General features: G+C 45.1%; 1 protein-coding gene across 1 annotated transcript in view; it reads left to right on the forward strand.

Annotated features, from left to right (window-relative positions):
• The first annotated feature begins 1,447 nt into the window (after positions 1-1,447).
• LOC126209928 (uncharacterized) overlaps positions 1,448-12,038 on the forward strand; it is a 159,762-nt gene continuing 149,171 nt past the window's right edge. The window contains exon 1 of the mRNA XM_049939046.1: positions 1,448-1,505. Within this exon, the coding sequence (XP_049795003.1) occupies positions 1,448-1,505 (58 nt within the window). The remainder of the gene's footprint in view (positions 1,506-12,038) is intronic.

Raw genomic sequence — 12,038 nt, forward strand, 5'->3', positions numbered from 1 at the left:
AACGGAGATACAACGGGTAGTGACCGTCAGACTTCAAGGATAATGGATGCCAAAACAGCATTGAGTATAGCAGTATAATGTTCGTCAAGAAGGAAGGTGACAGCCAAGAAACGAAATATATACAGGGTGTCCCAAAACACAACACAGACAATCTTTTATGATGGGCTTCTTCCACCAAAACAAAAGGTTCAAATGGCTCTGAGCACTATGGGACCTAACTTCTGAGGTCATCAGTCGCCTAGAACTTAGAACTACTTAAACCTAACTAACCTAAGGACATCACACAAATCCATGCCCTAGGCAGGATTCGAACCTGCTACCGTAGCGGTCGCGCAGTTCCAGACTGCAGCGCCTAGAAGCGCTCGGTCACTCCGGCCGACACCAAAACAAGAAAAGAATATGTAGTTCACCTGGGCTATAAACTGCATACCTTAAGACCTACGTCCAGTTGTTCATCTTCGATGTTATGAAATAAATATATTCTATTGCAAAGACTTTGCTTTCTACATTCTAGAAGAAGGTGCTATGGACCAAACCAAAATAGAGGCTCAGTAAACAGGAGGGATAAAATGCATATTTTATGAGCTATGAGCGCTTGTACATCTTCGCTACTGTGAAACACATCTCTTCTACTGAACAAGTGTTCATAGCTCTTAAAGTATGCACTTAAGAGCCGACTTTATCAGACATTTTTTCTTGTTTTGGTCCATACAACTTCCTCCAAAAATATGGAAAGCAAAGAGCCTGAAGTAGAGGAGAAGCATTTCATCGTATCGAAGTCGAACTAGTTCTCATAGTTCCTAAGGTAAGCTTTTTAGAGGCCATTTTTACATGAGTTTTTTTTCTTTTTTTATGTTTCGAATGATCATTTCTGTCATATCCCTGAATATTGACCATCACTTCTGAAACACCCTGTATATTAATAAAAGCATCTATAAGCATGAAACGTGTTTACTCTTGTTTTGTTGCAAAGAACCTGTCCCTATAGTCTGTCGCTGTTCTCTCTCTCTTTCTTTCTTTTCTTCACTGTATGTTCTGATGATGAGATTAAATTTATTGTACTTGACGTCTGCAAGTGGACTCATCAGTCATGGAACGCTGCAGATATGAAGATATCTTCTTAGGAATCACTACATTCGATGCAATCTGTTAACGTTGCATGCAGCAGAAAATGAAAAGTAGATTGTCTACTAAATTCTTCAGTTATCTCTCAGATCTTTCAAGTTAACTTAAAAACGATGTACTTCGTAATAACAAGTTTTCGAGTCCTGCTAATATTATGATACATTTCCACCTGTCGGACACTTTTTCATTTGTCGTGCGCTCGAACAAGAATTTCCCGCGAGGACGGCGGAGCTCTCCGAGACCATTATTCTTCATTGTTGGCTATAGAAAGAAATGTAGGAGTGTGAGGTGGGGGCAAAAGGGATAAATAATCGGGGCAAAAATGACGCACAGGGAGAGATGTACGGCTGGCAACCAGGTCACTCCGGAGCGAAAGTTGGGTAAGGAGTTCTCGCGCCGGTTATTTCCGATTAGGGGACAATTTATGTGACAGGCGGGGCTCTAAAGGGCCTCATTCGAATATATATGGCTGCCATTAGCAGTTCTCCGAAGGGAATCTTTCCAGCCTGAATTGGGTCTTAATGGAAACGACGGGACACACAGAAAGGAAGAATTAACGGAGCTTCGGTTCGTGTTCGGCCCTACTGGAGAACCGAGTCGGAATCTCTGGGCAACTAAATGGTTGTGAGCAGATCAGTTGTAGGCCGTTAATACGCTGGCGAAGTACTTCTGTGGCTTCATTAAATTTTAAGGGATACATTTGCTTCTCTATGGCCGTTTCTTAACGATACAACTGTGGAGAAAGATCTGTCTGTAATGCAGAGGCAAATCGCCAGTGATGTCAGCAGTCATTCAACTTGTAAAAGCTTTAGCGGCATTAAGCTCTGTAACGATATATACTCACGGTTTTGCTAAACTAAAACAAACGTTCGACTTCTACTTACTAGAACTGTGATAGTACACTTAAGAGCCAAAGGGTAAGGTACACTGCCTAATACTGTGTAGGGTCCCCGCGAGCAAGCAGAAATGCAGCAACACGGCGTGGCATGGACTCGACTAATATGTGAAGTAGTGCTTGAGGAAATTCACACCATGAATCCTTCAGGGCTGTCCATAAATCCGCAAGAGTACGAGTGCGTGGAGATCTCTTCTAAACAGCACGTTGCAAGGCATCCCAGATATGCTCAATAATGTTCATTTTTAAGGAGTTTGGTAGCCAGCGGAAGTGTTTAAACTCCGAAGAGTGTTCCTGGAGGCGCTATGTAGCATTTCTGGGCGTGTGGAGTGTTGCATTGTCCTTCTGGAAGTGCCCAAGTCTGTCGGAGTGTACAATGGACGTGAATGGATGCAGGTGATCAGACAGGATGCTTATGTACGTGTTACCTGTCAGAGTCGTATCTAGACGTATCAGGAGTCCCATATCACTCGAGTTGCACGCTCCACACCATTACAGAGCCTCCACAAGCTTGAACAGCCCCCTGCTGACATGCATGGTCCTTAGATTCATGAGATTGTCTCAATACCCGTGCACGTCCACCAGCTCGATATAATTTGAAACGAGACTCGTCCGACCAGACAACACGTTTCCAGTCATCAACAGTCCAATGTCGGTGTTGACGGACCCAGGTGAGGCTTGAAGCTTCGCTTTGTGCAGTCCTCAAGGGTACACGAGTGGGCCTTCGGCTCCGAAAGCCCATATCGATGATGTCTCGTTGAAAAGTTCGCACACTGATACTTGTTGATGGCCGAGCATTGAAATCTGGAGCAATTTGCGTAGGATTGCACTTCTGTCACGTTGAACGATTCTCTTCAGTCGTCGTTTTTCCCGTTCTTGCAGGATATTTTTCCCGCCTTAGCGATGTCGGAGATTTGATGTTTTACCGGATTCCTGATATTTACGGTTCACTCGTGAAATGGCCGTACGGAACAATCCCCACTTCATCGCTACTTCAGAGATGCTGTGTCCCATCGATCGTGCGCCGACTGTAACTCCACGTTGAAACTCACTTAAATCCTGATAACCTGCCATTGTAGAAGCAGTAACCGAGCCAACAACGGCGTCTGACACTCGTCTTATAAAGGCGTTGTCGACCGCAGTGCCGTATTCTGCCTGTATACATATCTCTGTTTTTGAATACGCATGCCTATACCAGAGTCTTTGGCGCTCTAATGTACAAGCAAAAACGTTTCAGCAAACATGAGAACCAATTCCGAATGTTTTGTTACGAGACGCTACTGTCTCCAGTAAGAACTATTGTTCCAGTTAGTACAAACGTATTTCGAATTTAAACTTTTTGGTTTAGTCTCAATCTGCGAAGGACGTTCAGTAACTACGGGCAATGCAATAAATTTTTATTTCTCGGTCAATTTCGGTTGTAAAAATGCAGACTTTCTTGTGAGGCATCGTAGAATACTCACTCTTCAGTCCTCATTGATCCTGTCCCTACCCTGAGGCCAGATCACAAAGGTATCATCCGCATAGCTAAAGAAGAATGTGACTTTGTATCTTGCCGTCTCTAATGCTTCCTCCTCAAATTTCACCATGAACAGAGTGGCAATCGCTGTAGGTGGAAGGCTATTCGTGGCTACTCCATTTGTCTATTCGTAATATTAGCTCCCCTACAGAAAATATCTTAAGGTCAAATTTCTCTCCAGCTCGTCTTCCAATGGTATCTTGGTAAACAGAGATATCACATCGTTTCACGGGATCTGATATAATGGTCAGTGACTTACGAACTACACTCCTGGAAATTGAAATAAGAACACCGTGAATTCATTGTCCCAGGAAGGGGAAACTTTATTGACACATTCCTGGGGTCAGATACATCACATGATCACACTGACAGAACCACAGGCACATAGACACAGGCAACAGAGCATGCACAATGTCGGCACTAGTACAGTGTATATCCACCTTTCGCAGCAATGCAGGCTGCTATTCTCCCATGGAGACGATCGTAGAGATGCTGGATGTAGTCCTATGGAACGGCTTGCCATGCCATTTCCACCTGGCGCCTCAGTTGGACCAGAGTTCGTGCTGGATGTGCAGACCGCGTGAGACGACGCTTCATCCAGTCCCAAACATGCTCAATGGGGGACAGATCCGGAGATCTTGCTGGCCAGGGTAGTTGACTTACACCTTCTAGAGCACGTTGGGTGGCACGGGATACATGCGGACGTGCATTGTCCTGTTGGAACAGCAAGTTCCCTTGCCGATGGGTTCGATGACGGTTTGGATGTACCGTGCACTATTCAGTGTCCCCTCGACGATCACCAGTGGTGTACGGCCAGTGTAGGAGATCGCTCCCCACACCATGATGCCGGGTGTTGGCCCTGTGTGCCTCGGTCGTATGCAGTCCTGATTGTGGCGCTCACCTGCACGGCGCCAAACACGCATACGACCATCATTGGCACCAAGGCAGAAGCGACTCTCATCGCTGAAGACGACACGTCTCCATTCGTCCCTCCATTCACGCCTGTCGCGACACCACTGGCGGCGGGCTGCACGATGTTGGGGCGTGAGCGGAAGACGGCCTAACGGTGTGCGGGACCGTAGCCCAGCTTCATGGAGACGGTTGCGAATGGTCCTCGCCGATACCCCAGGAGCAACAGTGTCCCTAATTTGCTGGGAAGTGGCGGTGCGGTCCCCTACGGCACTGCGTAGGATCCTACGGTCTTGGCGTGCATCCGTGCGTCGCTGCGGTCCGGTCCCAGGTCGACGGGCACGTGCACCTTCCGCCGACCACTGGCGACAACATCGATGTACTGTGGAGACCTCACGCCCCACGTGTTGAGCAATTCGGCGGTACGTCCACCCGGCCTGCCGCATGCCCACTATACGCCCTCGCTCAAAGTCCGTCAACTGCACATACGGTTCACGTCCACGCTGTCGCGGCATGCTACCAGTGTTAAAGACTGCGATGGAGCTCCGTATGCCACGGCAAACTGGCTGACACTGACGGCGGCGGTGCACAAATGCTGCGCAGCTAGCGCCATTCGACGGCCAACACCGCGGTTCCTGGTGTGTCCGCTGTGCCGTGCGTGTGATCATTGCTTGTACAGCCCTCTCGCAGTGTCCGGAGCAAGTATGGTGGGTCTGACACACCGGTGTCAATGTGTTCTTTTTTCCATTTCCAGGAGTGTATTTCAGACACCACAGAATTATGCCGTAAATTTTGACGAAACGGTACTGTTCCCTACTACAGTTCTTCAACCGTATCAACAGGCATGTCGTACATTTCAGTTCTGCAGCGATATCAGACAAAAAAATCCACAGGACTAAGGTCAGGGCATCTTGATGGCCAAAATCGAGATCCTGGTCGACTTATCCATTTTCAACCATGCTGACTCTTTAGGCGTCGTCTTATTTAAGCACCAAATTTTTAAGGTGGTTCTTTCCCTGATTATAGGACAGGGATGAAATTTCAGCCCAGTTAGATGGTAAGTTAATCGAAAAGTCTACCTTTTAAATATATTTGTACTACCACGCGGCTGCTACGGTCCCAGTTTCGAATCCTGCCTTGGGCATGGATGTGTGTGATTTCCTTAGTTAGGTTTACGTAGTCTAGGGGACTGATGACCTCAGATGTTAAGTCCCATAATGCTTAGAGCCATTTGAACTAAAAAGGTACAATATTTCATACCGAAGTCAATGGCCGCTCGTAACCACACATTCGCAGTTATCTAGCAAACAGCCTGTTTGCAGACTCGTATTTAATGGCACTTTTTTGCTTGTGCGATGACGGTAAAAGTCTTAGCAGCAATAAATAATTTATTTCGAGATAAAATTTGTCTAGGTAACATATTTAAGTGATTAATGTTGCAAGATCGCAGGGTGAGGAAATCCATTGCAAATGTGAAATGCTGGTACACTAATAACAGGTGCTGAATGCAAGCACGCAAATGTGCATACATTGTATCGTACAAGTGCCTGATGCCAGTTTGTGAGATGGAGCTCCATGTCTGCTGCACCTGCTCTGTCAATACAAGGGTGGTTAATGCAGTTTGTGGATGACGCTGCAGTTGTCATCCGATAATGTCCCACACGTGTTCCTATGGAGACAAATCTGGTGGTCGAGCAGGCCAAGACAACATGTCGACACCCTGCATAGCATGCTGGGCTACAACAGCGGTATGTGGGCGAGGATTATCTTGTTGGAAAACACCCCCTGGGATGCAATCCCTGAATGGCAGCGCAAAAGGCCGATTCAGCAGACTGACGTACAAATCTGTAATCAGGGTACGTGCGGTAACCACGAAAATGCTCCTGCTCTCATACAAAATTACCTGTGTTAGGCGATCAACTAACTTTTAATACTTACAAAATGCAAATAATATTCTGTAAGAATATAAAATACACAATGGACTAAGACTGAATGACGTCCAGTTTTAATTATCTGCAAAACAAACAACCAAGCAAAGCAGGAAACAAAGAGAAGTCGTCGGCCCCCATTTTCTTTCTTCCACTTTCATTTGTGTGTCTTTCCCTACCAATACTACCAGTACTACCATAATCCTACCATTTACTACATCGTTTATGTATTGTACCAAAACTAACGAACCGTAGTTTTGGTAAAGCGCAACTGTAGAAACTACTGTGAAATACCTAGGAGTGACTGCCTGACGCGTTACAAACTGGAACGACTGCATAAAAGAAATAATAGGAAAAGCAGATGTCAGGCTGAGTTTCAGTCGAAGAATTTTAAGGAAGTGCAAATCATCTGCGGAACATGCATCTTACAAAAAAAAAAAAAACTGCCTTTGATCGATTCTTGAGTATTGATGATGCGTCTGTCACCCTTACCAGGTTGAATTAATAGAGGATATGGAAAAGAACCGACGAAGAGAGGCACGTTTCGCCATGGGATCGTTTACTCGGCGCGAGAACTTTACTGAGATGCCCAACCCAGGCAAGTGGCATACACTGCAAGAAAAGCAGGGAGGTTTCTGTCGTAATTTCGATAGCGTACAGTGAGAATGAGTCGGGCAGCATATTACTCCCTTGCATACACGTCTCGAAAAATGAGCACGAAGAGAAAAATCGGAGGAATTGGAGCTACCCAGATAGCCGAGCGCGTTAAGGCGCACGCCTTCGAGATATACGCTCCGCCCGGAGCCGCGCGACCGCTACGGTCGCAGGTTCGAATCCTACCTCGGGCATGGATGTGTGTGATGTCCTTAGGTTAGTTAGGTTTAAGCAGTTCTAAGTTCTAGGGGACTAATGACCACAGATGTTAAGTCCCATAGTGCTCAGAGCCATTTGAACCATTTTGAACCGAGATATAGGGTGCCTCACCGGCTGCGAATGGAATCCGCCTCGCGGATTAACGACGGGCACTTGTCTACAGGCCATCGTGGTTGTGGTTTTAAGGCGGTTTCCCACATCCTCCTAGGTAAATACCGCCTCAGATTCACGATGCACAAATACTTCCCAAATTCGAAGTCACATCTGACCACGCGATCACATTAGACGCAGAGAGTAGTACACGGATATCTCTCCCGAGATGGGACGGAGGACGAGGGGTTGTGATGATGATGATGTTTGGTTTGTGGGGCGCCCAATTGCGCGGTAATCAGCGCCCGTACAAAGTCCCAATTTTTTCGCAGTCCAATCAAGCCACTGTCACGAATGATGATCATGATGATGAAATGAAGTGGACAACACAAACACCCAGTCCCTCTGCAGAGAAAATCCCCAACTCGGCCGGGAATCGAACCCACGTCCCATAGGGAGGGAGGGGGAGGGGGCAGTTTTTCAGGCAATAATTTTAAAATGTCTTTTCGAGTGGCGACCCCATCGTAATAATAGGCATTATATGTATTGCGGCGAGGCGGGTTGTTCTCTCTCTATCCGTTAAGCAGTTAGTCCACCTACCTGAATAGGTTTCAGGTTGTCTGCCCCTTCACTCTGCGGTGGTAGATACTGGTTTAGCTGACAAAAGCAGCGTTGACAAAAATTCGACTAAATATCTAACACGCAAATGCCGCATTACTCCAGTCAATGGACAGTCGCTGAAAGTTAAACTACCGAAGCTTCGGGATTCTTGCACGAGTCATTTGTGAAAAAGTGTCAAAAATTTCCTTGTAGTTGGTTTATTGTCATTAAAACAAGGAAAATGGCTATCAAGCCCGTATTTAATATCCCGACATCAATTATGCAATGTTACTGGTTGTCTCTGTTACAAGTTCACACCCGAAAGCAGCCAAAAGGTACTTAGTCCGACCATATATTTTCAACGTCCTAAACAGTCACTGATCCACTACTTCTTGCAAGTTAACGCATTCAGTCTTCAGAAGGCTTCTTGTAAAGAAGAGCTCGCCATAATGTTTCGTTATCTGCACGAAACACGCCACGAGGAGTTTATGGACGACATGAAATGTTCACACGCGAAGATCTCCTTAAATAAACAACTCACAAGGCTCAAACTTTCACAAAACAATCAATACTGTAGTCGCTTTCCGTCCGCTACACGTAAACCAATCAAACGCGCGAATTTCTTCATTTTGGTACAAATTTGATCAGGGCGGTTTAACATAGGTGTTTACCAGCAGACTTCTCCTGAGCGACTATCTCGATTTATAGATCTGAGGCACAAAGCCCAGTTCAAAAGTGCGGCAAACACTGAATTCCTATTGGCTAGTATTTTAAGCAGGCAATCAGATCATTTCAAGCACTTCTGTACTCGCCAATCAGATTACCACAAGTAATTTAAGCTAGATATCTCATAATTCGAAACTAACTAAAATTTAATGACAATAAAATACGATTTCTTGCCACACAGTAAATACAAATAAATTTAATAATCAACGCCCCTTCTGGCTTCCTTTTACCAAACCAAGCTCACTCAGACGTACGTCAAAAATTTCGTCTATTGCTCGAATGGCTCTTAGCACTATGGGACAACATCTGAGGTCATCAGTCCCCTAAACGTAGAACTACTTAAACTTAACTAACCTAAGGACATCACACACATCCATGCCCGAGGCAGGATTCGAACCTGAGACCGTAGCAGCAGCACCGTTCCCGACTGAAGCGCCTAGAACCGCTCGCACAACAACCGTCTCGGACATATATTTATATAGTTTTAATAAAATATCACATTCTCACTTTACATGTGCCCTCCATTCACTCAGTCTCTCAGTCTCTCAAAAACATGTGGAATAATAATTTTCGAAAGTACTTTTAATTACGTCACAAATCTGTGGTATTGAAAATAAAGAAAACTCCAGAAAATAAGATTGTATGAACCTATGCTCTTGATTGTAGTTTCAATTGATACTACAGGTGACTACATTACTGTCCCTACTCGGTTTCACAATTCCACCACAATTATTACGTGTTTTAGGTAAAAATTTATACCTCCGAAAGTATTGAAGTTATCGATTTGAAATTTTAACGGTACAGTTGTGTTATCGATAGAATTTTGTATACAAAGTATAAAACACGTCGATTAATATTTAATAGTTGTTGTGTACATAGTTCTGCATAGTCAGCGCGTACACAACTTTCCCACTAGAGCGCGCCCCGCTAAGCACAACAGCGCAGGCGCAGCGCTCGTCCGTCTCCACACTACAAGATGGCGCTACCTTAGAGACGGACCAAATTCTGCTTCCGCCGATCCGCGTATTAATATGTAATGCAGCCAATGAGATTGCTGCTAATCTAGAAACTTTTCTCTTCGCGGATCACACTCACGCAGTGATACCTGAACGCGCGAGGTATTATAACGAGTGTACAGACCTCCAATTAGTCAGTCTGCATTAGTCTGTACGAGTCTGCATTTATCTGCACCTGTCTGTACCAGTCTACATTAGTCTGTAGCAGTCTATAGTCAACTTTCAGTCTGCGCCTAATAAGATTACCCTATTCCTGTACATAGCCATGAAGATAAATGAATAGACACTTTGTCAAGTATCAGAGACATGTGAGAATAAGATTAACGTACCAAGACCAAAGGAACTTCAGATTGTCAATTGTAAACAGCATCCAGAATCAAGTTACGTAATGTCTATGATTTTTATTATTTTAATAAATGTGTGTGAAAATTAATCAAGTTCTGTTTAAAGTTGGTCACCGTCAATCTGCTACTCTAAGCGTGCAAGTGGCATTTCTATCGTTTGACCTAACGGCAGAAGATAAACACGCCACGATGAGACCACGAGACATATTGCTGACACTCGCCTACTTCGTTAGAGCAACAAGTCAAATAATCCGATGGCGTGTGTACCGAAGGTCTTGCAGTACGCACACCACAATAGTACTTCTTCAAATCCATAGAGAGTAATGTTACTTACTGCACGCTTCATTAAGCAAGTCCACAGCTCGCTGGGCCCAGAAGCCAGCGTCAGTTGTGCCAGCGCAAGAATCAAAATCTGCTCTCCTTCCGGCACCACGACAAGCTACGCTTTCAATGCAACATGACAACTCGTAATAATTTGCTGCGTTACGACATGTACCGACAGTCACTCTTCACACACACACACACACACACACACACGCACGCACACACACCATTCACGAATGGAACAAGGAAGCATGCTGACAAGGGAACCTCCCCATCGCACCCCCCTCAGATTTAGTTATAAGTTGGCACAGTGGATAGGCCTTGAGAAACTGAACACAGATTAATAGAGAAAACAGGAAGAACTTGTGTGGAACTATGAAAAAATGAGCAAAATATATAAACTGAGTAGTCCATGCGGAAGATATGCAACATCAAGGATAATACCCGCACCGTCGTGGTCCCCTGGTTAGCGTGAGCAGCTGCGAAACGAGAGGTCCTTGGTTCAAGTCTTCCCTTGAGTGAAAACTTTAATTTTTTATTTTCAGTTTATGTGACAAACTATTATGTTTTCATCAGTTTTTTGGGAGTCATTATCACATCCACAAGAAAACCTAAATCGGGCAAGGTAGAAGAATCTTTTTACCCATTCGCCAAGTGTACAAGTTAGGTGGGTCGACAACAAATTCCTGTCATGCGACGCACATGCCGTCACCAGTGTCGTATAGAATATATCAGACATGTTTTTCTGTGGAGGAATCGGTTGATCTATGACCTTGCGATCAAATGTTTTCGGTTCCCATTTGAGAGGCACGTCCTTTCGCAAAACACAGACACTAAACTTATTACAGTGAACAGCGACGTCAATGAACGAACGGACAGATCATAAATTCGCGAAAATAAAGAAATTAAAATTTTCACTCGAGGGAAGACTTAAACCAAGGACCTCTCGCTCCATAGCTGCTCACGCTAACCACGGGACCACGGCGATACTCGTGTAACGCTCTCCTTGATGTTATATATGTTGCGCATGGACTACTCAGTGTCTATATTTTGCTTATTTTTTCGTAGTTCCACATAACTTCTTCCTGTTTTCTCGATTGATCTTTGTTCAGTTTTTCAAGGCCTATCCACTGTGACAACTTATAACTAAATCTGAGGGGGGTGCGATGGGGAGGTTCCCTTGTGAGTATTGATGTATCAACGTGTCCCACTTAGAATGCACTATTTGTGTGCCATTTTCGTTCCAATCAGTTGGTAACACTCCCTATTGCTCAGTTTTCACCCAGAGACTTTGCAGTTACCGACGACTGACGCATCTTCGTCACCAAAACTTGTTAAAAATACGAGGAAAGTTCTTGAGTGACGCTCGTCACATGGCGTACGCTATTCAGACGCCGAAACGTGCCCAATTGATCATCAATTGCACGAGTAACTGAAAATTTTGAGGAAAGCAGTCCAGTTGCTGCTGACAGGACATCAAAGCGACGTTCCGACAAATCTGCTGAACATGTTGTCTCAGTAAACCTGAGTGTATCTCAGAGAGATCGGACCTGCTTTCGTCTTCAATAAGAATAACTGGTGTGAGTCTCCGGTAACCACCACTCCGTCTACAGGCCACAAGTGGCCCATCGGGACCATCCGACCGCCGCGTCATCCTCCGAGGAGGATGCGGATAGGAGGGGCGTGGGG

Source organism: Schistocerca nitens, chromosome 10, assembly GCF_023898315.1.
Source record: "Schistocerca nitens isolate TAMUIC-IGC-003100 chromosome 10, iqSchNite1.1, whole genome shotgun sequence".
NCBI classification, from domain to species: Eukaryota; Metazoa; Arthropoda; class Insecta; order Orthoptera; family Acrididae; genus Schistocerca; species Schistocerca nitens.